General features: G+C 43.5%; 1 protein-coding gene across 1 annotated transcript; it reads right to left on the bottom strand.

Annotated features, from left to right (window-relative positions):
• Nucleotides 1-286: 286 nt before the first annotated feature.
• LOC119388035 (methylcrotonoyl-CoA carboxylase subunit alpha, mitochondrial-like) lies at nucleotides 287-26,428 on the bottom strand. The gene is given in 17 exon segments (XM_037655648.2): nucleotides 287-942; nucleotides 945-975; nucleotides 4,109-4,294; nucleotides 5,219-5,323; nucleotides 5,325-5,407; nucleotides 6,752-6,838; nucleotides 7,696-8,013; nucleotides 9,544-9,646; nucleotides 9,648-9,728; nucleotides 14,117-14,326; nucleotides 19,997-20,108; nucleotides 20,772-20,893; nucleotides 21,881-22,028; nucleotides 22,163-22,380; nucleotides 23,236-23,399; nucleotides 25,769-25,830; nucleotides 26,310-26,428. Coding segments are annotated over 17 exon segments (2,148 nt in total). The 5' UTR covers nucleotides 26,351-26,428; the 3' UTR covers nucleotides 287-865.
• Nucleotides 26,429-26,810: the final 382 nt, after the last annotated feature.

A 26,810-nucleotide genomic window follows, 5' to 3' on the forward strand; every position in this document is an offset into this window, starting at 1 on the left:
GTTTCCCGTCTCTTACGTTTATTTCCTACGGTCCCTTCAAAAACGTATCAGCGGGGTTCTACTGTTTGTGCAACAATGCACTTTCTCATTTTTTATGCCCTTTAGCCAAACGGTCATGCAAGCAATCTAAATTTTTAGTGGAGCAAGAGCCATGTAAATGAAAGTGAGGACTTGCCGATAATGTAAAATAAGCAAATATTTTGTTGGAAAGAATGCAAAATAATTTGTAAAACTAATACGAAACAATCTACTTCAAAGCACAGTACTTTGAAGAAATTACCAAGTGTACATTCACTCCTTTTAATGACCAGACAATACAGTTCTCTCTATATATATACATGTGTTACATGTATTCATATAGTACACTACTTCACAACATTTTTTAAGATGAGACTTCGTTTGCTTCCACAGCTTTGATACTACGTCTGCGAGATTAATCTCATATTGCCTTCGTGTACTTTTCTTGCCCGCTTCCATACAAAGCACAGGAGTTCATAAATTTACCATGACAATAGATAGTGACAATCATAAAAAGTAATGAGGAAAACATACCTGCACCTTCAAAACTAAATTTAGGAATATGGGGCATGAATGCTGAGCTGTGTCGTAATTTAGGTGACATGCCAAACAGACACAGCAGAATAATCATCTCGCAAGTGAAAGCACTGTACTCAAGTAAAACAATAAGGAAAGGAGAACAATTAAGCTTATACATGACAGTTATGTTTGCTGCATACAACATGAATTCTTTGAAGGCACAAGTTGAACACTTCCGTTTAGTGTCATTTGCGAGACGCTAATTTCAAGATAAATGCGTGTCTAAAATTACACAAGGGCAGCTGAGTCCTATTGTGTGAAGCCTTCCTCAGCTCTCGGCGGCCCTAATCTTCACTAGTTCGGCATTCTTGGCCACGTTGTCCCCTGCCTTGTAGAGCAACTTTCAACAACACCTGCAGTGGCTGCCTTGATGACGTACTGTAAAGGAAAACAGAAGAGAGTGCCAACCGAATATTTATGCGTCCTGCTGCTCATATGTTCAGATACTGCGTCAGCGAAACACTGACACTTTTATCAAGGTTGAAAAGGCTGCATTCACACAGGTACAGGCTGCAAGGTGATAGGACATCTGAGCTAACATGGCAAGCAAGCCCTGTGACCAATATTTTCATGCCACTTTGGTGTTCCAACTTGTGACCCTGTCCAAAGGTCAACTAGAGATATCTGTTTGTGCACACCCTGTTGAAGTAAAGTGCACTTGGTAAGATATTTCTGAATGCACGTGATTATGTGCTAGGCCCTGAAATAACGCCTAAAAGGAAAACTAATTAAATCTTAAATTCCTTTTTTTTCTTTTTGTAGTGGAGGTAGGTCATCGACATGAGCTATGTTCGTGTTCGGTGAGGAGAGTCATCGGAAATGTTTGAGAAGCTACGAGCAATAAAAACTTGACATCAGACGTCACTCAGTGATATTCTGTATTGAAACCACTGAAGATGATGCTGCAGTAATAATTTTTAGAGCCGATAATAGGCAATAAAAATAAGAAAAACATCAGAAGAAAGGATATGCCAGAACTGAAGATATCAGATGTATACTGGCAAACAGAGTGAGTAAAGCTCTGATGAGCTCACTCAGATAAACTCAGAGCAAGGCAAAAGGAAATGGCAGGTGTAAGAAATGGAAAGACAATGGCACGGCTTATAGAGATCAAATCAGGTGGTACTGAGGTGTGTAGTGACAGAACAGGTTGCAAGGAAACATAACATCAGTCGAGGTCAACAGAAAATATTGCATGAAGTGATGAGGTTATAAAATTTGCGAGTTCAGTCAAAACAAAGCAGGAGTAAACAGCTATATGCCACTGATCAGTGGTATATCTAATAATAAGAGAAGGAAATTCGTTAATTGAGTTTAATGGTGCAGAAGCAATGAAGGCTATGCCACAACAGCCACAGGATAATAAAATTTTGATAGTGAATGCAGCATACACTGCACTGTTAAGCCTTATTTAAAAAATCTGATCTGTCTAAAACCTGATCATGTCAGCCATAAGTACCAGTGGATCATCTCCTAAAAGTAACATTGAGTGAAGTGGTATGTGTAACTTATAAAATATACACCAAAGTGATTTTGCCTTTGTCTTTTGATATGTGGACAAATATGATTAAAATTATGTACATATAGTACTGTTAATTGTTCATGCTGTTTATCGCATCTTGGTTGTACCTCCTCTGTCAATAAGTATGTACACTATGTACACAGTGGTCCACTGTTAAAGGGAACATCGGAGCGTGTGGCGGCAGCTCGGCACCACCGCCGGCCAGTGGCTGCAACGAGTTTCGCGCAGGCGCAGTGCGCGCTTCAAATCGTTGCGAAGTGAACCATTCACGCAACGGAAGATCACCGGGTACAGGGCTCACTACGCGCGTGCGAAACTCGTTGCAGCCGCTGGCCGGCGGTGGCGCTGAGCTGCCGCCACACGCTCTGATGTTCACTTTAACAGCGGACCACTGTGTACAGATAGTTATGTGTGATGTGCATTTGCCCTATTCAAAGTCAACAAAAGATGTGCTTTGATGAAGTGTTTTTGATTCACTTGCATAAAGTCTTCAGTGTCTTTACAGCTCGCCTTAAATAACTGGAGAGCTTTAGTAGAGGTTTCCACATAAAGTAGACTCTCCGGAAACGGAAATCTCTTATTTAGAGTTGTGCGAATAGCAAAATTTTGGGTGCGAAGCGAATTCGAATATTGAAGTGTGAGTGCGAATCGAATCGAATATTTTTCTAATATTTCTCGAATATTTCTAGAATATTTTTCGAATACTTCGAAGCAAAATTGCAGAAAAAAAGTTTAGAGAGGATTCCTAAGTATATTCTTATGAGATAGCAACATGAAGGTGTTTCTTTTTGCTAGGTTGATGAAACAATGGTGGGTGGTGTTTCATAGTTTTCTAATCAAGAATGAGGCAATGTAGAGGCCAAATTCGATTTATGTATGTGATTTGGTGCAACCAAAGTGTTGCCGACAACACTTTACACGTGATAGGCAAAGATCCCATTTCCTCAGCCTCTCCTCCTCTTTCAACTTCTGTGGAAGCCCAACTGATGTGGCCGACAAGGGTCTGCTCCCTTCAAGTCCGGAGTTCCAAATCTGCCTCGTAGACGTCAATATATAAGAACATCTGAAATTTTGGATGCTAAAAAGCTTCGGCTTCCGATTTTTCAGACTTCCTGCCCAAATTTCAGGTCCAAAACAGCATTAATTGAGCCCCCACCTCTGCCGCATCTTTCATCTCCATGCTGGAACCAGTGTTTCCTTGAGTTAGTACATTTGCGACCGTAGCAGAGCTTGAAAGGCAGCTTTGCCGCAATACTGGGGTGTGATGAGGTGAAGCATATTGAAAAATCTAGGGAATACTTCCAATCGGACATTGACTGTGTCTTGGCAAAGTTCGACCGTAACGGAGCTTGAAAGGCAGCTTTGGCGCAATACCGGGGTGTGGTGAGGTGAAGCATATTGAAAAAATCTAGGGACCACTTCCAATCGAACGTTGTGCCTTGGCAGAGTTCGACCGTAACGGTCTTGAAAGGCAGCTTTGCCGCACTACGAGAGTGTAATGAGGTGAAGCATATTGAAAATCTGAAGGGGTCACTTTCAATCGGACGTTGACTGTATTTGTTTTTGGAAAGTTCGAATAGTTCCAATAGTAAAATTCCAGTGCGAATCGAATCGAATAGCAAACTATTCGAAAAATATTCCAAATTTTGAATATTCGCACGCCCTTACTCTTATCAAATGGAACTGCTGCTTAAATGGAACAACTGCCTCTAATATTATTGGTTTCGTACTTGTATTCTGCACCCCTGTTCATCTCTCAGTAAACGGAACTCCTGTTAAATGGAACGCATTTTCCTGGTCCCTTCAGGTTCCGTTTAATGAGAGTCTACTGCATACTAATACCTAGTGCAGTTAATTACATTGGCCCATTGAATGAACAGAATGGTCTCATGGCTAACTTCTTAAAGCTTGGCAATCAAAGATACTATTGCAAACTACGCGCTGCCTGCAGTTTCACAAGATCGGATAATGTTGGAAATATGACGGTACCTCCATTTTCATGGCAATCATGACAACGAGTGGGTCACCCTCAGACACGGAGTCTCCCTCCTTAACGAAGAGCTTCTCAACCACGCCTGGCATTGGGGCCACAGCACCCTTTTTGCCTGTACCACCAGCACCTGCAGCATTCTCCAGGTACGCTGGCGTTGGCACCGACATCTGTTCTACGCCATCCTGTGCATTGGAATACAAAACAAATGTGCGTCACTTCAATTGATACACGAATCTTCTGCATATAGCTGCTGGGCCACTTCCGAAACTACAAAGCATTGTATAAACGTAACAAGAAAAATGCAATTTTAGCCTGTAGATTTGCCAGTTGTAATAATATATGACAGAAAGTTGAGCTAGTTAATAGAGATTCATCACAAAAGAAGCCAAGGCATGCAGACATGTACTCAAGAGAAAGGAACCAGAAAATGCGAATGCTGATTCTCCACTGAAGGTTCGCACTGCGGAGGAAAAGAAAGACACAAAACTTGTCTGTGCATACTCTGTTTCGGTTTACAGTTGGAATTTGTGTGGTCCGTTTCTCTTCTTTTTGTGTCTGTGTCTGCAAGCCTTACCTTTTTTAGAGATGAATCTAACAGTACTATATCCATTTTCATAAGGACATCTTTGTGAGCGATTAAATGGACATGCAAAGCTAATATATATGTAGTGTAAAAACATGGAATCTAGCACTAAAGGGAGAAGCTTGTGCTGCCATGTCCATTATAGAAAAGAAGCAACAGCACCACTGAAGCCTTTAAGATGACAGATGTCTTGGAGCTGATGCAGTAATGAAATGGGAAACATGCATGGTACTGAAGTCGTAAAACAACTGGTGCAGTTTTGACCGCTGCACTTCAATGTTATAAACATGCTTGATAAAAAAAATGTACATATCATTGTCTTTTACTACACGTCTTTCATATTCATTCTAGACTAGCCTTTGCAGATCTTTACAGCCTGGCACCCCCTAGTGACTTGTAGAATATTTCCATTCCGAGCCTTGTTCCTTGCCCCGTTACCTACAACTATCATCACATGATATGCGAGTTTCTATATTGCTTTAATCAATTTGAGTTGCATGTATTCAGAGAAGGAGACACTCACTGCAGTGAAGACATGAAGTGTACCGTCATAGAGTACTGTGCGAATCTTGATGTCAGTGCCTTGGACCTCGCATTCCACGTGAGCCACGCCACGCTCTATTGCAGCAGCGCCCCAACACCTGAAAGGCTTCGTCTCCACAGCGCATCAGGTATGTGTCGGGCTCGAGGAATGTCACCAGAACTTCGTGCTCTGCGACAATGACAAATGGAAATGTGTACTGTGACATCCTCCATGAATGTGGATACAGCGAGACACTGCTACCGTGAAATGGCTGGTACCGAGCAGAGGTTCACTGAAGCTTTGCTATGTGAGAAGCCACATTTGAATTTTGCTCAGTACACACGTAAACAAGCTGGCGCCAAGCTCAACGAAGTGTTCATTATCCCAACAACAAAACTGTTTTATTCAGAAATATGTATATGTGACTAATTACACAAATGAATTCATTGCATGATGAACTTTAGCTATCAAGGGTGTAGTACTATACTATAGTACATCTATACTGTCGTCCTCATTGCGCATCCATACTGCAATGAGAAAGACAATGAAACAAATGTACATGAGGATTTAAAGAAAACAAAATGAGCAAGAAGAATTCTCCAGCGCACAGTGCTAAAAGGGACCACTCTGGTTACTGTCGCTTGGTCGTCATTTTTCACGCTGTCTTGTTTTGACAGTGTTGTGACAATATAAAATGAACTGCCACTTCAGAAAGGTACCATTTGGTGTGTGCCAGCACAGAGGCCATCGGTGTTCACAAAAATGGGTACATTTGCTCTAACCATTTTATTCATAGATTATTATATCATTTTATTGAAAGATTTCAAGCATAACCAAGGCTTATATCAACCATAACTGAAGTTCTACTCACCATTAAGTTGCCACAGTTAGACATCGTTATGACAAAGTTGAAGGGGGAGCTGAATTTACTTTGGTTTAACAATTATTTCGTTATAAGAGTTCTCCATTCTTACCACCAATATCTCTCAACAAATGGGTGGTAACTACTGAATGTTCAGCACGTTTGACACCCTGAAAGAATAATGATGCTTTGGAGCAAAGAAGCCTGCTGTTGTCTTCTATGAAGTAGTCTTTAGGTGGATGGCTTCACTCTCTGTTGCCACCTTTGCCTCCAGTTCATCCCAACTGCCATCGTGCATTCCAAAGTTACGTGACAAATCTACAAGATCCATAGCCAGCATGATTGCTTCGGATTTACAGTGCCAATCACTGGACAATCACTGCATGCTGATTGGCTGAGAACTACAAATTTCTCACTGCACACTGCATGCACTGTTCAGATGTTTCTCACACTGTGATCATGATAAAATGCAGCAGCATTTCACCTAAGGTTATGTTTTAACAGATCACTTTCAATATATTTTCCATGAAATGAAATTCCACTGGAATAACAAGCATCGTGCCCATTCATCCAAACAATTAGTGTTCACTGAAAGTAATGCCCCCGCAAGAATTTGAGAGCACAGTGATATCTCACACAGAGAATCGACCAGTAAAGACAGGCAGACTTACTCTTGTCTCGGCTTGTTAGCAGAACTTTCCGCTTGCAGTTGCTGTTCACGCGAAAAGGGGCTGTGAAATTCAGCGATGGAAAGCTTTCTGTAAGGGAAAGGCATCACTAGTATCACTTTTTGTTGCTTAAAGCTAGGTGTACTGTATCAATTAATGGTGTAGCTGAATGTGCAATGACTAACAGAAATGAAGATGTACTTACCGTAAATTCCGAGTAAGCACCCCCTCCAATTTCGCTGCTAATTTCAAATTTCCACACTAATCCGGGGAAGCACCCCCCTCCGTCTTGCTCCACACCCCGATTGTGCACCGCATCCATGCAACACTAGCCTGCTTGAATCCCATCCAATCCTGCTTAGCAGTCTAATCTCTAGGTGCCTGCACCTGAAATTTGGCATCAGAATTTGATTATTTTTTTCTCCCGCATAATGATTGCACCCCGAACTTAGTGCAAGACACCCATGATGATTTTCAGGGTCCCGCAGACAAAAGCGTGGCCTTAACGATCTGTATGATGACATGGTAAGCAAGTTAGGCCTCCGAGATCTGTGTTTGTTGCTTAGAGTCGCTGCATTGGCTCATCATCGGAGGTGCTTCTGTGCCACGCTTCCCACGATTTGATTGCGTTGCCTTTGTGTTTCTTGTACTTATGAGCCATCGTAATGCACCAGGCCACAAATAAGAGCAAGAGAACTTCTGAAACAGTCCAGATGAACTTCGTTTTTTTTTTTTTTTTTGGCGAGAAACTTTGCTACCGCCATCTTGAATTTTGTTGCCATTCCAGGAAAGCGCCTCCCCCTCCTCATTGCCAGTAATTAAGACTTGCTGAGTGGGGGGCGCCTGCTCAGGATTTTACGGTAAGTTCGCATCACGTATCTCTTCCAGTACACCACAGTGAACTCTGAAAGAAACCACTCAGAACAGTTGCCAAGCATGTTACTCACCACGTGTTTGAGCACCCAGTGTCTCGGCCCTCTCGTGGGCCAGGAGGGACAGCACGGCTGCACAGATGACAGGCTTGCTTACCTCGGGACGCAGGAATAGCTCGTCGTTGTGGGCAGAGATGAAGCCGGTGTGGACAAGGCCTTGGCGGAAGGCAGGATGTGCTGCTAGCCGCATCAAGAATGAAATGTTGTTGGCCAGGCCAACCAAGGTGTATTCGGACAGTGACTGGTAGAGGCGACGCAGGGCTGTAGGCCGGTCGGGACCCCAGACTGCCAGCTTGGCAATCATTGGGTCATAATGGACGGACACTTCATCCCCTGCATGCCATTTTTGTTGTCACTGACTCTACTGACAAACTATGTTATCTGCAGCCACTCCCCTGGGGCACACACACAAACAAACAAAAAAAACAATTCCAAAGCAGTCACAAATACAGTTTTCTTGGTAGTAGTTGCCAAGAAAAATCTAGTTCTCAGTTCCTGCATACACATGGGTAGAAGCACCCAAGCTGAAACATCATAAGGACCCTGCACCAGGCCTCATAATTTTTCGTTATAGCATGCTGGAGGTTGTAGGGCTCAGTCTAACCATCATTTTGCTGCAAGTATTTTTCAGATCAGTTGATTACAACGTTAGAAGTGAGAATCAAAGGGGAAATTGGAATGTCGCATTGCTAGCTGCCAGGGGGCAACCTTCACTTGCACTTTATACACTCTCGCCATTTGCCTTGAGTGGTGTCTATAGAAACATTTGTTTCATGCAAACTCCCAGCCTCTCCATCGTATTGTTCAAAAAGAAAAGGAATAAATGCGTGCAGGCGAGCACTGCGCAAAAAGGGAAGAAGTTGGAACAATGAATGGCTGTTGGTCTGGTTCCTTCGTGGATCGCTAGTTTTCTTTACAGTATACATGCTTATTGTGCAAGTTATCAGTGCAAATATAGCTATTCTGGCCACTATAAGTCTAGCTGCATTAAAGGAAAGCTTAAAAAGTGCATAAGTATCTACAGGCACATCAATATTTCCGCAGCTTGTTCGACATCCCCTGAAGACGCACGCCACTTCCTGCATTCGTAAATGCCGCCACACGAGTGGCAATGCAACGCCACACAATGCAACGCCAGACTGCACGTGACACCACACCACGTGCTTTGAAAGATTGGTCGCTCATGCAATGACCAGCCCGAGACTACATGTGGTGAGAAGAAGTCTATGAGATTCAGAGTAGCTAGAAAAGACATTCTTGCTAGGAGTTGCATTTCCTGAGCCAACAGGGACAGGTTCGCCCTGAAGAAATAGTTTTTAAAGCAACAGACATTGCATTTGCTGGTTACAATATTATCATAGCTAAATCAAAGCATTGGTATCACGGGAGGGTTTCTCGAGTGGCTCAGTCTTGATTTCTATTGTCCGCAGAAAACTCACAGGGTCCCCTATGCATTCACCTAAGACGACTCAAAGGCGAAAGCCAGCTTCTTCTGTCTCTTCTCAGTTGACATACGTACTGATCCCCTCTGCCACTCCTCCGAAAGCTTTCTGCACCTAACATGGTTTTGCACTGCCTCCAGGATCGGGGGCATTACAAACTTGCTGCACCTCACCTGGTTTTGCACTGGCTCCGTGATCGGTCCACCTCTGAGCAACCAATGATGTCACGTGATAACGTCATGTCACGTGACATCACAGTAACGTCATAATGCCGTCACAAATTTTAGTGATCTGTGACGTCATGATGACGTCAGTGATGATTTTTTGCGTCAATCGTGTTGACTCCGATGCTGACAGTCAATTTTCGTGTTTGATGAGGCACCTGAGGTTTTCTCCTTAATAAAGCCAGCGAAAGACTCACCTTCACGTACACCTGTGTCGATCCGCACTTGCTCCGAGGGAGTTGGTGTGCGAAGGAACACAAGAGAACCAGCACCTGGCATGAAGTTATTGTCTGGGTCCTCAGGCATAGATACGTGCCTCAAAGGAGTGGCCATTGACCCGAAGCTGCTCCTGCCGCAGAGGTAGTGGCTCCCCCTGGGCCACCTGCATGCATGCAATACGAATGGCAACTGAGGACATATAGAATTGAGTGCGATACCTTTCAATCAACATAATGTTCCCACAGGCACTTTTGAAGAACTGTAATGTGAGAAGCGCAATGTTTATCTTGCCCATCCTCCTAAATGCTTCCTTTCAGCTGCAACAGCATCAACAGGAAGATAGGAGAGCTGGTAAAGCGCCTGCTGCTGAATCACATTGCCTTTACAGAAGGTAACAGTAGTGTTCATGGTTCAACAGTGCAAAAGGACAAGGGTAAAACAGGAGACCAGACGACATGAGCGCTGTCTTTCAAGTGAATGTTTATTGAAGTGTCTTTTCTAACACGGCAATTCTCATGAATCATCATGAGCAGCACACCCGCAAAATCGCCGAGGCCTCCCATATCAGAAAGCATGCGCAGTCGTGTGTATCTCAGACTTGTATTTCTCTCAGTTATCAAGAGCTTGCTTTCCTTGGTATCACCCAAGATCCCCAACTCAAGTGTTTTTATTGAATTCATCATAGTTCTTTAGTTCTCGTGACAGCTGGTATATTTGTTTTCATGTGATTTTCAATAAGCATTCAGTTGAAAGGCAGCACTTGTGTCGTCTGGCCTCCTCTTTTGTCCTTGTCCTTTTGCACTGTTGGACCATGAACATAATCCAACTCGCCCAATTTTCTATCCTTAACAGCAGTGTATAGATTAGTATCTGTAGTGACAAGCACTCGTCTGATGGGGACTTGAAGGCAATGCTTGAAGCAACAGTTTACAATTCATCTGAAACATCTCATTGTTAATGTTCATTTGTTAATGTAGTACATTCAACTTGGTACAATGAAATGGAATATAACAAATGGTCAGATACAAAACAGTAAATTTGAGTATTTATTTTTCTGGCATCGACATGTGACATATATTTTCATTTCTTCTGGCTCAGTGCACTTTTTTATGCAACATGGAAAGCCATACTCAATGAAATTACATCTCATAGGAACATCAAAAGCAGCTGAATTTTTATCAGCACAAAATAGAGCTGTAAAAGGCGACAGGTTTTGACACCTTTTCCTAATAAATCTCTAACAGATCTAAGGCAAATTTGATACTTGAAGTACAGAATCATTGCAATCAAATAAATTCATAAAAAGTTTCATTGTTTCACTTCAGTGCTTGTATGCTTCTTTCTTAAACTCCACATAAGCGCAAAGAACTCTTTCGCTTATATGCGAGAAGTGCCACAAGAGTGACCCCTAGTTTTACACTGTACAGTTAAAAAAAAAGAGGAAATTGCAGTTTTCGTGGGTACAGCGCAAAATAATCAGATAAGCACGAAACATCACGCAATTAATAAGCAGTCCACTTGCGTATTTCAGACGACTTGATGTTTTTCCTCACCACATTCTGCTGCGACGTGCCTTTTTTTCAAAGTTAGCCATGTGAAGTTCCAGTCTGACATAACACAAGGGCCGCATTTTCTGCACACCCGGCGTGCTCAGTTTCGGTATTGCCTGGATCCGGGCTTTCAATTTTGATGATTAATATTTATTTATTTATTTATTTACAATACCTCAAAGGCCCCAGTGAAGGGGTTTTACATGAGGGGTGGGCTTTTACAATAGATTAAGTGAGTAGATGCTCAATCGCTGCTTTGAAGGTGATGACATTGGAGTGGTGCACAACGTCAGGAGGCCTACACCGCCTACAACATTTCCATGTAAACTGCCCCTTAAGGTAATAACTAAAAAGTTAACGAGTTTTTCTGAATTACTCATTTCAATGCAACTTTAGACGTGGCAAAGTTTTTCCGCCTCAATGTACAGTTTGTGCGCAAAGACAACAGGTGCCCGACTATCATAGGGTGATTCCACGTAAGATCGAACAAACGATGGCGGTCGACCTCTTAAATTTATTTCAAAATTTTATATATTATTGTCTGATGAGTGGAAAGAAGAGATCCGCAATTTGTTTTGCCGCCAAAAATTTTTTCGAAGCACAGGAAATCAATAATGACGAAAAGGTACAGTGGAACGCTCATTTGCTCTGCTGTTTTGGCCAACTTTCGTTATGAATTGCACAAAATATATTAAAGTTAGATAGCTGAAATTTCTTTAACTAAATATATGCATGCTTTTGCTTCCGCTCAGGTATTTTTTAGTTTTTATGTGTAGAGTAGATGTTTTTATAAAAAAACCTCAAATATGGCCCAGGAAACGTTATTTTCTTTACTTTGAAGGTCTTTATCTCAGAAAAGCTTTGTAGCAGAGCGACGAAAATTCCGCATTACGTTCTTCGCATACTTATCTACGAAACCACCGAATATTATATTTATATAACTTTTCAGTAAAGAGATATGATCGGGCTAAGTTCAAGAAAACACTGAACAATGGAAACTTCTGACAACAATTAAAAAAACCCCCATTTTTTACATTTCTTAAACTTTGTTCACTTATTCTCCTCCACATCAGCTTTCACAATCATTGAAAACATACTGCATACTTTCGTTGCACTAACAGTTACGGGCCCTCCAATGAGACCCTTAGGCAAGGATTGGCAATTCCGACTTCTTGCCCAGCAAGTGTATAAAATGCAGGCAGGATTGAATATTTTTTATTAAAAGGCCAGCAGTACTGAAAAAGGTGTCGGCGGCACTGAAGACGTTAATTTTGAAATTTTTTTGGTCACTGCAGCGGCCACGAGCATGGGGCTACCAAGCAGGCGCTCGCGCACCCGAGATGCATGCTCGTTATAAGAGACGGCGCAGTGAGAGCTCGTTTTCGCGTCCTCAGACCGACTGAGTTAAAAACAGCAACACCTCTCGGGTGACTTGAATGCGCGTACACTGGAGCTTCGCTATTCTATCCGCCCTCTGTTCGCATCGCAGCTAGGCGCTGATAACACGGCGGAGATGGAAGCAAGATGAAAACTCTAAGGGAGCTATGAGCGCTCGCTTCACGCACGCTGCTGCCAGAGAAACTGCGCTGTGCCAGTTGCGATCTGTGGAAAGCATGAACATGGCTGTCCAGTGGCAAAGCAAAATATGGAATGTCAAAGGAAAGGAAAGCAAAACTATCGGTTGTGAAACTATTGTGAAAGCTGATGCGGAGGAGAATAAGTGGACAAAGTTTAAGAAATATAAAAAAATCTTTTTTTTAAATTGTCGTCAGAAGTTTCCACTGTTCGGTGTTTTCTTGAACTTAGCCCGATCGTATCTCTTTACTGAAAAGTTATATAAATATAAGATTCGGCTGTTTGGTAGATAAGTATGCGAAGAACGTAATGCGAAATTTTTGTCGCTCTGCTACAAGGCTTTTTTGAGATAAAGACCTTCAAAGTAAAGAAAATAACGTTTCCTGGGCCAATTTTGAGGTTTTTTATAAAAACATCTACACTACACATAAAAACTAAAAATACCTGAGCAGAAGCAAAAACATGCATATATTTAGTTAAAAAAATTTTAGCTACCTAACTTTAATATATTTTGTGCAATTCGTAACGAAAGTTGGCCAGAACAGCAGAGTGGATGAGCGCTCCACTCCACCTCTTCGTCATTATTGATTTCCTGTGCTTCGAAAAAAAATTTTTGGCAGCAAAACAAATTGCGGATCTCTTCTTTCCACTCATCAGGCAATAATATATAAAATTTTGAAATAAATATGAGAGGTCGACCAGCCATCGTTTGTTCGATCTTATGTAGAATCACCCCATACTGTTTTTATAAAAAATCTGTATTGTCTAAAACAGAACACCCTGCATTATCGCTTATTGCTAAAAATCAATTGCATTGCATTCTAAGGGAGCCAGAAACCTGATATGGCAAGTTCAGAAAGTTTTGTGAATATAGCCAATGTACCAAAGAAAAAAAAAGGCTGATGATTGTGATGTCACACTGATACTCAGATGATGGGGTTTCAGTGTTAAATTCAGAAATGACTCTTTGACGTTTACTTTACCAACTAATAACCAATGTCTGATTACAAAATTAAGGACAATAGAGTTCTCAAAGAATAATTGATTAGTTTAGAGTGATTTAGTGTTTCATTTTAGGGTTCCATTGAGTGTTGCACATACGAACAGAGAACCACGTCGAGATGTCAGCGGCCCTCGAGAATGACTTCTTGTCACTCACAGACACTGGCACCAGGACGACTATGTGAGCACTTTCAGTTCTGAAACAAACCATTTCTGCTTACTTTCCTCATCAGACAATCATCGTATGCTTCCACCAAGCTGCAGCTCCTCCAAACCTCCCTGAAGCTAGCACCCCCATAGCAAAGTGAGAAGGCCTCGAGTCTTTTCATATGCACTCTCTTATTGTCTGCCACATGCGGGTACTGCTTCACAAATGATGCTTGTCAACGCAGTGTCATTAGCAGGAAGCAGGCTGCGTCCGCACCTTGATCTGCCACTCGACGAGGTCGGTGCCCGTGATCATCTCGGTGATGGGGTGCTCCACCTGAAGCCGCGTGTTCATCTCCATAAAGTAGAAGCGCTGCTCAGAGTCCATGATGAATTCGACTGTTCCGGCACCCACATAATTGACAGCCCGTGCTGCTCGCACAGCAGCTTCACCCAGCTGTCGACGGGTCTCCTCGGTCACTCCGGGCTGCAAGTACGAAGTCGCGGCACCGTTAGGCTTCATCTCACTACGACAGTGCTTCGTGGAAAAAGGGGGGAGGGGCTAAAGTGACAATATGCATACAGCTCCTATAAATACAAACTATGGTTTGCTATACATTTAATTTTGCAACAAGTCTGACACCATGTATAACAAACTATATTTGGCAGAAGTTCAGGAGAAGATGGAAGCTTGAAGAAATGAAAAATTTTTGAACACGGGTTGTCGCTGGAGCCAACATTTCGACAAACGGTCTTGTCTTTGTCGAGGCTGCAAATGCCAACCTTAGCGCGTGCGTGTGTATGCTTCGTACCCTCTCTGACAACCCAACTTCAAGTATTTTTCATCTCTTCAACTATATTTTTTACCCAGAAGGATGGATTGCTGGGCAAGTTGTTAGCTTAATGCTCAACAAGGAAGTGCTAAAAAAAATGAGAAACAATCGACAAGGAGACAACAACCACATGTTATCACTTTCTTGTCTATTGTTGCTTGTCTTTAGCATTTCTTTACTTTATTTATCGATATTTCTTGCCTATTTTTACATTTAAAGTAGAACTGTACAACTCAAATCAAGTGAAGACCAAAACAAACTTCTCTAGAAGTCAGACAGGCCACACTTTGGGGAAGAAAGTTTCACATCGAGGAATCCTGCAACAAAGCACACTCAGCCTTACAGATTCCTGGGTTGTGACATTGACAACAGAAGCTGTATGATGTCCGTGTAAATTTGGCCTTATGATAAATAAGCTGTCGCCATACTTTATACTAAAAAGCCATTTGTGCAGGGCTAACAGCACATCAGCCCACCAAACCTTTCCCAACACGTAACAAGCTTCACTATACATTGAAGAACAGCATGTTATTTGTGTCAGCCAAGTAGAAATTGCCCATGTTGCAGGATTCAAACAATCCTTACCTCTGCTCACACCCAATGTGCCATAAGGTAAGCAAAAATTTGTCATAGCTGGAGAGTAAGGCATCAAACAAAAGAATCTGTTTCCTAAGCACTATCGTAGGCAATCACTCAATATATCAAACATTGCAGCAATCATATCAGCAAACCACGTGTTTCATTCAGTTACAGATGCTGCACCAATAATGCAGATTTGGAACTGATAACATGAAGAACATGTTCAGTGGCAATGTGCCTCTGTTATCTGTTCCCAACAGGAAATTTTAACCTGCTACGACCCTTTCATTTTCAATTGCCTACGCTACCAACTATCTATGACATCAAGTGACAAATCATTTTTTATTATTTATTTGCTTATTTAATTATTTATTTTTAAAATTTTTTTAGTAAGGTTATGCTCCAATCACTGCTGCTGCACAACATATATATCAACTCCAGCCCAGGTTTATGGAAATCCATTTGCGGGCTACATGCCAACCGGGGCTGTCGGGGTTGCAGCCCTGGCACGCTTTCATGAGATGAATTCATCCTTGGGAAAAATTGAGAGAAATTGATCCACAAACCAGATCGACTAGTGGCTATTGTAAAAAGCATTAGCAACTGCTTCACAGGGACACTCATGAGCTACGTCATTACTAATGAAATAAGTTCAGTCAAACTTGTGATGTGCTGCATGTGGCAGCTGCTATGAGGTATGCAATGTCGTAGGTGTGCGCAAGGTTCTACATTAGGGTGGTCAAGTCTGAAAGAAAACGAGCTCTGCAATGGATGCAAAAATGAAAATGACGTGATGACATGCTTCTCTCAAAGGCCTGCCATAGGTCCCCTGCTTTTTGGGGTAAAGGTGGGAAGTGAACAGTTCAACATCAGGTGTCCTTGGCCACCATTATCGTCAAAAAACATGCGTAGCCATAACCCTGCACATTAAAAAATGATTCGAAAGGTCCGACTGAGTAAAGGTATGGGGCAGAATTGCCCCCCTTTAGATGATGCAGGGGGGGTGCCCCCCCCCCCCCGCCTCCCTCCTTCCTTGCGCACGCCTATGTACAACACGGATGCAGTCAAATAAAATGGCAACGTGCCACACTTCTAAGAAATTCTAAACATGGCAGCTAGTTTTCACTAGTCGGATACAACTTTAGAAGTCAGCGGCATTTCCTCCTCAAAGGCGAATGAACAAAAGCCTGCACCAATGGGTGCGCACTCGGGACTGATGTCATGAGCGGGACAGCCAGTGGCTCCACCTTCAGAGAACATCGGCGCGTGCATGAGTGGGACTATTTCTTTAGTCGCGGAGGCGATCGGCTGCTGCGCTTCGGTCGTCTGGGCTGGGCCAGACTTAAGTTGTATCCGACTATAGGCACCGTGCATACGTTAGGAGCCGCCACAGTCGCGCGCGGCCTCCAGCGCCACAGCGGCCACGGCAGCAAACTTGACGGGATATGGGAGAAGACGACGCAAGCGGCAGCAAGCCTCTGCGCCGTGTTCTGCTGCTTCACTCGACGCGTTTTCGTTTCCGTTCGCCTTCAAAAGACGTTAAATTGTTAGCAGCTGCCACAGACCCTTGATGTTAGAGGGTATGCTTCTTTTCGCCAGACCTCGTGCACTCTCAGGGGAACGCGGCAGCATAAAATGCATGAGCAAGGGAAGACGACACGGAGCCTACGGGCTCGTTGAGCGAAACTGCGCGCCGCTTCGTTCACTAAACGATCACAGCTTGTCACCCTCAGGCTAACATGGCAGCAGACTTGGCGGCTGCTTGAAAGAGACAACACCGGTGACTGCATTGCGTTCACTGCGCCGATTTCAACCAGTGCAGCCGAGCGGTCGTCACAGCGGCTGTTAGCTAGCCATGGCACTGCAAAGCGTGTCAATTATTATTACATTTGGGTTCAGAGAGCTACGTACTATAGATGGTTTCTTCTGAGGAGCTAATCTAAATAAGGGCAGAGAGCTTCTCGATCTAAGCGAGGCTGGCGAAGCATGTTCACGGCTTCGTGGAAGAGACGTTGCACGGCGGATCGTCAGTCACGGGGAAGTGCGCACCACAGATGCGAATGAACGCGCCGGGAAGATCCGTGAAAATCGAGGTATGTCGCTTAAATTTGCTTTTTCTTAGTTACAGGTCATGTAATGTTTTCTTATCACTTAAAGCAGGGACATCCGCGCAGCCAACTGGGAGTGCCGTGCCGGAGTCGCAGGAAAGTATAAAACCGCCTGAATAAAATTACTTGCGCATCAAAGACAAGCAAACCGCGATAATGGGGCTTTCCTTTAATTAAAAACGTCTGCCCGAAACACTCAACTGTGGCAATCACAAAAAAAAAGAAAAAAAGTGAGCGATTTTTTCTTCTTCTCTCCTTTTGTCAGCTTCATTACAAATAATCTGGAGGAACTTCTGCCTCTACAGTAAAGGCAAAGAGCATCGACGTCGAGCACGTGCTGAGGTTTTTCTGCAGCACTGAGTGCACTTTGTCTGACGTGCTCCGGGCAGAGGCCAGCAACGTGGCATCGCAGTCCCACCTCATGCTCCTTCCTGCCTCTACTCAAACGCTGAGCTTGTTTGTTTTGAAACGGACTATTTGCTCATTTTTATGTAGGCTCTCAGGCAAGCTGCTGAGTATATACAAGCAGTATGTCGAAGTGCCACATCAGGAAGTGGCTGAACTGTCAGCACGCATGTTATTAAACAGAAATGCTTCGGCAAATGAGCGTTTCTGCATAATTACTGCGACAAAGGTGTGAAGTAATACTTTTTGACACTTCGTCTTGGCAATGAGTCTGCTCTGCGATGTAGATTTAGTGCACTTAATTAGGCCGGCACATTTTTTTTCTTTTTTGTATCTCCAAGGCGCACAGGGTAATTGACATGCTAGGCAAACATGCAGATTGCGTATGGTCTCTGATTGGAACCAGTAAAATCGCGTACCTGGAGAATTTCTGTAGGTGTTACTGCACCCAACAACGCAGCAATTATTCTTAGTTTGGCATAACCGACACAAAACGAACAGCCCGCTAGAAGGCTGCGCACCGTCATCGCGGAACCGTTGAGCGAGCAGGGCGAGCAGGTGAGAGTATCCCGTCAAGTCTGCGCTTGTTGCCGCTAGGAGCGCCTTCATTGGCGGCGGAGTTACGTCTGCACGGAGCCTATAGTGGTTACTTATTAACTCTACATTCTCCACAGATGCACCCTCAACATAACAGCGCATCTGGAAGCCCAGTCTCCAATGCCAACATGTTCATCTAGTAGCAGTGTTAGACAGGAATTTCAGGCCAGCTTATGCATATTGCAGACTTGAAATATGTCTAATTGGCACACACAGACACACACAAAAAAAGGCACCGGACAAAAGAACAGACAAGACACTAAGCACAGTGTCCCATTTGTTTCTTTGTCTCATCCAACATCTTTTTTTATGCTAATTAGATGTCTCAAGTCTACATCTAATGGTAAGCCAATTCTGCAAAGCCCGCAAGGTTTAGTAATATCCATAAAAGGTAACACGCTTCAGAGCTCTTGCGTTGCATACCAGCAGTGATCTGAACTGTGTGCAGCATGTGCATACAATCTTCGTAAAACCTGAAAAAAGCCGTCACCACAATCAGTTATGTTACTGACACCACTCGCTTGCAGCCAAAGGTATGCAATCATTCACTGAGAATGCTTCTTGCGTATCATGAGTGCAGTTTCTTTTATTATTATTTTTCTGTGTTAAGAACTGCTCAGTGCACTTTTTGGGTGGATTTGTGAGCAAACTAGATGAATGATGGACTTTGATCAAGGATCACTGGTGGTCCTTTCAAACTGTGCCCCCGCAGCCTGTCTATCGCGTATGCTATACAACAAGCTGCCACCTAACGTTATCACCAACTTGTGCGCTGTGCAGTAGTTTGACCTATACTTTCCTAAAACATACCTTTGGTTGGCAAAACTTGCCAAGAGCCACTGATCACCGTGACACCACACTGGTAAGTGCATGAGGAAGCTACCAGGTGAAGATAAGCAATTCTGCAAGCATGAGATGAGTTTGCCTAAATTACCAGCTGAGCACAAACATAATTACTGACCACGCTGTACCAGTCACGACATTGGCGCAGTGGCCAATGTGTTTCATCAATCCCCCACAGAAGCTGTGGGCAGAGCCATCTGCAGCAAGGCCACAGCAGAGCCATCTGCTGTGGGTAGAGCCACCTGTCAGCTTGACCAGCTAGCACTAGTGAGCCAGTATACTGCAGAACACGTCACATCTATACTGTGCCCACTGATACACGAAAGTACAGTGCTTCCATTTTCAATTTTCCTCTTCACTTCATTGCCATGGACATTTCTAACGTTTCAGAATCAGAATTAGCTTTTAAGCATGCCTCTCTCTTCAATGTAGCTCTCTTCACCAGCATACACTGCAATGGCTCAATGGCTATGGTGCTCTGCTAACGAATGACCGAAAGTTGGTTAGGCTGGCTACTAACTAGCACAAAGTGTCATGGAGTCAATTCCTGGATACCAGGCACACATTTTTATTGCGATGGAAAGCAAAAATTAACTGTGTACTGAGATACAGGAACATGTTAATGAGATGGTCAAGATTCAGAGTTTTCTACTACAGCATTTTTCCTAATCCCTGTTTAGCTTTAGGATTCCTCTATATCAATCTGAAGACCAGTATCAGAAACACGCGCACCCACCCCTATAATACTGTCAGCTAATTTCCAGCCCCAGAAAGAAGCAGAATGTTGCTCACAGCGGGGGCTTCCTCGATGACCTTCTGGTGCCTCCGCTGAACACTGCAGTCTCGTTCAAAAAGGTACACATAGTTGCCATGCTGGTCTCCGAACACTTGCACCTCCACATGCCTGCGCAAGAGCAACATAGACTTTGGCAAATCAGTCATGCAGAATCCCACAAGGTGGAGGAAAGATTAGGAAAGAAAAAAATGGCATCCACCCATATGCAACACACAGCTGCAAGGAGTGGATTTCTCAGCAAGTGAATCTTCCCAGTTGATGAAAAATTCATCCTGGTCAGGGGATCGAACCCTGGACCAGGGCAGCAAAAAAAAAAAACGGGCATGCTATTGCCTACTCGCTCCTTTGTTGCTACTTCCATAATTGCTTGCATGCAATTCTGATAATGCTTTTATGGCACTTGTGAGTAAACTGAAGTTGATAATGAGCAGTACAAGTGCCAAGACAAAAATAATATAGTTACTTTGCAGTTAGATCCACCGTCATAGCCAGGGTCGGGGTTGATGGTTCAAACGTCCCTCTCCCTGGCCCCCTTTTCCAAAATTTTTTTGCAACTTCGTGCATAAGTATAAAACATAAATACACACACACGTACATGCATATATGAGGCTGTCGAGCCACCTTCCCCACCCTAGTTGAAATAAATTCCTGGCTGCATCTCCGGTTATGTCAGTATAATCATGTAAAGATTATACTTGTTGGTCATGCTGCATTGCCTACTCCTGCTCCATGTTTTAAAAGTGCAAAGAAAGAAACAACTCGGCAGCATACCTTGGGTCAGCCACGAATTTCTCTATCAGCATGGCATCGTCACCGAAGGACTTCATGGCCTCACGTTTTGCCGACTCAAGTTGCGAGTCAAACTCATCTTCGTTCATCACAATACGCATACCCTGCAAGCAAAATCAGTAAGCGATTGGTCTACATATAAGAATGTTACTGAAAATGCTTAAAGGGTTCCTGCAACACTTTTTGAAATAATCGTCTAATGGCTTCGTTAAAAGAGTTTATTGCCTCACGAATCGACTGCCGCAAAAATGTTTAGAATCCATCAAGTGCAAACGGAGTTACAGGGGTTTGTCGCATGCTTTATTAAGCGCTTTCTCTCTCTTTTCATACCAGCGAGCGTGCTGAAAGCTATGCAGGGAGGGGGTTGACAAGAGGGCAAGAAGATGCGTTCCTTTGTCAGCACCTGCTGACAAAGGAATGCATTTCATTAATTCTTCGAACACACGGCTTATATTCAGTGTGATCACGAGTGCGCGCGGGCATGTGACGGCATCCCGTGGTGGCCACGGTAGCTATGAAGCTCACGATGCTCAAATCAGGCAACGGTCGTGGACTTTGGGTATATGGCGCTGTAATTTGGGTATATGGCATCATTTGTAAAGAGAGAAGCGGGAGCGATTTCTAGTTGACTTTGAGAATTAATTGTAAATTCCAAGCTGTGTGCTGCGCTATTATGGTTGGCTCGCATGTTCTCAGGAACCTCGACTACTGATCGGCAACGTTTTCTGACCGTGCTGAAAAAGTGTTGCAGGGCTCCTTTAAAGCAACAACACAAATGATAAACAAGTCATTATCTTCACATTCAACAGTGTTCCTCTCAGTAAACTATTTCAGTATAATAAGTGCCAATAAAATGTGGTTGCAACAATGCTGTCCCTTCTCCCTCTTGGCCGAGAGCCCTATTTTAGAGCTTGCAGTATACAATGAGCCTGTTATGCAGCTTAGCTCACATGCGCGAAGTTAGGCTAACGAAAACAATGCGTTCATTGCACCAGTCACCGAACAAGGTTGAGAGGCTCCAATGCCAATGCGATGATGCATAATATCACAGTCTTGTAAGTCACGCCAACGCCTTAACACCAAGTACTGACCTTGCCACCCCCACCTCGCACTGCCTTGGCCATGACGGGGAACCCAATGCGACGTGCTTCCTCCTTGAGTCTTGCCTCTGACTGTTCCTCCCCATGGTAGCCCTCGATGATGGGCACATTGGCTGCCGACATGATGGCCTTAGATGTACTGCAAAAATACAATGGCGCGTTCCATCAAGCCCTGCCAACACACACATTTAACTGGCACACTAACCGCATGCAGTATGCAGTCATTCCAGACCAGTGACATAGGTGACATAGGTAGATGGAGCTTGCACACACCTCTTGATGCCCATGTCCCGAATGGCTGAAGCTGGGGGTCCGACAAAGATAATGCCCTCAGCAGCACAGCGCTCGGCAAATTCTGTATTCTCCGACAGAAAGCCATATCCAGGGTGGATTGCCTGCGCGCCACTGCGCTTGGCAACCTCCAAGATGCGATCTTGGCGCAAGTAGCTCTCCTGAGATGCAGCTGGTCCAATGTGGTATGCTTCATCAGCCTGCATAGAGTGAAGAAATGCAAATCTCGATCATGTATATTCCTGCTGAATGAAAGCTTGTGCAATGTTGTGCAAGTTAAATTCAATGTGCACAAGAGCTGCAGTAAAGGTGAATATCAAGTCTGGTGAGACTGGTACACTGCAGCAGCACATTGCCTTGCTTAAAATGCAGATGAGGACGAGGGTGCACTAGGTACCACTTTACCTTGAATAATTGAGGACTTACGTGCATTACACCTGAATAGGTAAAGAAGATGCAGAGAAATCTTGTTGAATCGAATAGACCTTCTGCAACAGTAGTGGCTCTCCAGTAAGCACTGCAGACTGGTGTGAGCCTATAGTATCTATTAAACTGCTTTATTTTAGTCAAATCTGAGCAACATGTTACAACAGATAAACCCTCCAGATATATAAGCCAGATAAAAAGCCCATAACAACCACTGTCACAAGACAATGCTTTGTGCAAGGCTATCACAGGTCAAAAATCCTATTTACATATCCCTTATCATCAGTGGAGCCAACTTACGTAAGTGGTAAGGTAACACATAGTTGCTCTTCTTGCAAGACCTTTGTAGCAGTTTGAATTAACTACCCAAAGGCATTACTCTGAGAAAGCAAGCACTAAAGATGTACCTAAGTTGGCAATACTGGCTACTTGGTATTACTGCTGCAGTTGCTGCACTCTCTACCATGAGAGTTCCTCAATTCTGCAGTAAATGTAAGCCCAAATTACATGCTGAAGGGCATTCAATCTTGCATTGTGGCCTGTGCCACTGCTAGGACATTATTAAGGCAACAAAGAAGGCATCGATACGAAACAGTGTCACCAAAATCATTTCACGTTGCATCACTGACCATAGTGACATGCATGGCCTTCCTGTCAGCATCGCTGAAGACGGCCACCGAGCGGATGCCTAGTTTTCGAGCAGACCGAAACACACGGCAGGCGATCTCACCCCGGTTGGCAACGAGAATCTTCTCGATGGGTCGCCGCCGCACTGGCGCTGAAGTGCTGGCACCTAGAAAAGTACCAAGGACAAGTAAGCAACTTCATATGAAACATTGGTTACACTGTCTTTTTAAGAGGACACAAGTTTTGTCTGCTTTTTCCAAATTCGTAATTTGTTTAAATGTTTATGTATTTTTAAATAGGTTACATACATAACCAAAGGGCTACACATCTCTACAGTAATTCAAACAAGCTCTGAGGCACAAGGTTACTTTCACAAGTGTCATATACTGCAGAGCATCGTACCCATTATCCGAAGATTGCAGGTTTGTGCCTTGCCGGCGGATTTCTTCATCCACCTGAATTCCTTTCCATTAATGTCATAATTACTACACTAGAGCTAAAAACTACAAATAATGTGTCCTATGCCTTGTCCTGTTGGTTTAATTAGGTTGTGTCTAGCAAAGAAATAGCCCTTGGTCCATTCCCTCATACGCTGTAACAGCAATTCCAGGGGTTATGCACTGCTGGATAATACTGCCCTGCTTTTAGGAAGGAAGCACACCTTGCAGTGAGATAACGCCTCTTCTGTGGAAAAATTCAACGCGTACTGTGCAAAATGCATTTTCTTTCACACTCAAAAGCAACATAATCAGCCTCTGTATCAGTGGTTGCCCTGTGTAATTCACCAATAATAAATACTGGGAGCTGGCGCTTTACATTTTACCAGCAGCAGTGCCAATCCTATCTTCTTTTTTTACCTATATCTCTCACGTTTACATGATAGTGTTTTTCTTTTTTTCGATGTAAAAAATTACAAGCACTGATTCTTGTATCCATTGCTCTCACACAACATAAAGTGAGAGGCTGAGGACCCAGTCACAGTTTTCTGCCTCTTGGTTCCTGGCCACCAACACACAATTATTGACAGTGATGTTGAAGTAAAGCATAGTGCCATGGATGCTTTCAAGTTGGAATATGTAGCACAATATTTCAATTTACCCCGCCAGCATTCAATTAAGGAAAATTGAAAGTCTTCATTGATCATGGCACGGGTGCCAGTATTCCAGACTACTGGGCTTGACGAATGGCAACAAACATCTGACGCTTTATGTGATGAGGAGACATAATTAACATGGCTTACCTGAACATAGCATTATGTTCCATGCTGGTATTTTGGGAAACGAAAAAACAGATGAAGCTGCCCAAAATACTCGAATACCGAAATTTAAGAAGAATATTTTTTACCAAATCCGGCGCCTCAAACATCGCAGGAAAGATATGCCTATTAAGAAAAAGACCACCTCTGGAACCTGCCGCTTCACCAAGATAACTTTTTGCATTTTATTGACCCAGAAGTGAGAGCAAAAATTCCCCTAACACTTCCTCGCCACCTAGAGACGCCTAGAGACTGAACGTGACATACACGAACAGTTATTTGTACCGCATAGGGCGTACCACTAGTCCCTGCTGTGATCCCTGTGGCAGCATAGAGACAGTGGAGCACATATTACTTGAATGCCGCACATACCGCGACGAGAGACAATTGTTTGAGCGACAAATGGACATGATTTGCCACGATCAGTTAACGTTGCACAGTAGATTAAGCCCGGTTCCCGGCCCTTCAGAACAGTGACAGGTTTTACAGTCACTATTCAATTATACCTGTCTGAAAATGGCCTCGTCGGAAAGATTTAATGATTGACCATTTCACACAGAAAATCCTTAAGTTACCTGACAGCCTAGTTGTAAATATTTCTATTAGGTTCACTTGCACATTTCATATTTGTTTATATTCTTTCTTTTTATTATTGTTTTCTTCCTTCTCTTCTGCAATCTTTTGATCCCATTCCCCATCCCCTATACAGAGCAGCATGCCAGCAGTATATAGACGCCGGCAAAAATATCTTTTTCTAATAAAGAGTCTCTCTCTCACAGCCTACCTGTTGCTAATATACATTCGATGTGTGTCACCATTACAAATGTTTAAAAATTATTTAAAAAAAAGGAATGTTTTCTTTTGCTCGGTCGCGGAGATTGGCTTTAGCTAATGTTTTTTTTTTTTTTTCTTGCCGTCTTTTGGATGCTTTCTCTTTAAAGAAGGAAGTACTTGAAAAGTAATGCACATGACCATGCATCACCTCTGTATTTAATACAAGAGGTAGCCTCAGAGCTGCCTCTGACTTTTCTGTCAACCTCGCATGCCTTTTGCTGTAGTCTTTTCCCTTTAACTAACTCCCTCCTTCCCAAATGCAAATAAAGGCTTTTCGCCACGTAACTGAAGGTCAAATCGCGCTTGCATTTCATTCGACTACTACGCTAAGAGCTCACCACGTGAAAACAATATTCACGACAAATTCAGGAAACCGCGCCGCATCCGCTGGGCAACGAACTCCAATATGTCACGAAATAAAATGCACAGAGGTGAAAATGTCTTACACAAACGTTGACCATACAGGGCACCCCAGCATCCTGTTGTCGCTTTCGAAAGGGAGATTCGGCTGGAGTGAGGTAGAAGAGAGAAGAAAACAAACAAAACTGAAGTGAGTTGACGAGCGAGAGCGATACCTGCGCTCCGCAAACCGTACGAGCGGCTCACCGCTTATCATATATCACATAAATATACTAAACATATTTACATTAAGCGAATAAACTTCTCCTGCAGACCGCGGTACTGCTGTGTTACGGAAAAAGCAATAAGGGTGACTTCAACAATCGTACAGTGCAGCTTCTACTAAACAGGTCAGCCGACGAACGTGTCGGAAAAATGATCCGAGTGAGGCGACCCTCAGGCGATCGATCGGACTAGCCGAACGAAAGGGAAATGAAATGGTATGCCGTATTTGAGCTGCTAGGATAACAGGCTCTACTAAAATTTTTTAAAGACGTAGAATCTCTTAACAGCGCGGTGTTGTGTCAGAACTACTTCATGAACTCGGCGAAAGCGGAGTTAGCGCGCGAAAGAAGATGAAAAACCTACCCAAAGTATTGCAGACGAGCCAAGCGCATGTGTGCGGCCATCGTAGGTATGTGGTTGCTAGACTGCTAAACCAAGCCCTCACCAATCACAGCACCACATGCTGCGCACGTTGACGTGGTTTGCGCGGGAAACGGCGGGTGAAGCCGCAGTTTTTGAACTGGAAGTGAATATTTTCACTGTGACGGTACTTACTATTTTCACTGCGACACGTGTGACGGTACCACGCGTGTCATGATGCCGTCATAAATGCCACAGATGCTACAGTCACGGCCAGGAAATGCCACCAAAGAAGTTCTGTGATGCAAAGTCTGCATCTAGCATGGCACAGAGCCAGCATCAAATTTGCATGCGAGCGTCGTGATCGATTTTTTTTTCTCTTCTTTCGCGCCGGTTTCATGCAAATATCTGTATGTAGTGACGATAATGAATGAATGTGGGTCCTGTTTTGCTACTAGTGTGTAGTCCGCGCGCGCCGGCTGGGACAAAGGGCAGGTTTTCTAT

This window comes from Rhipicephalus sanguineus, chromosome 3, assembly GCF_013339695.2.
Source record: "Rhipicephalus sanguineus isolate Rsan-2018 chromosome 3, BIME_Rsan_1.4, whole genome shotgun sequence".
Lineage (NCBI taxonomy): Eukaryota > Metazoa > Arthropoda > Arachnida > Ixodida > Ixodidae > Rhipicephalus > Rhipicephalus sanguineus.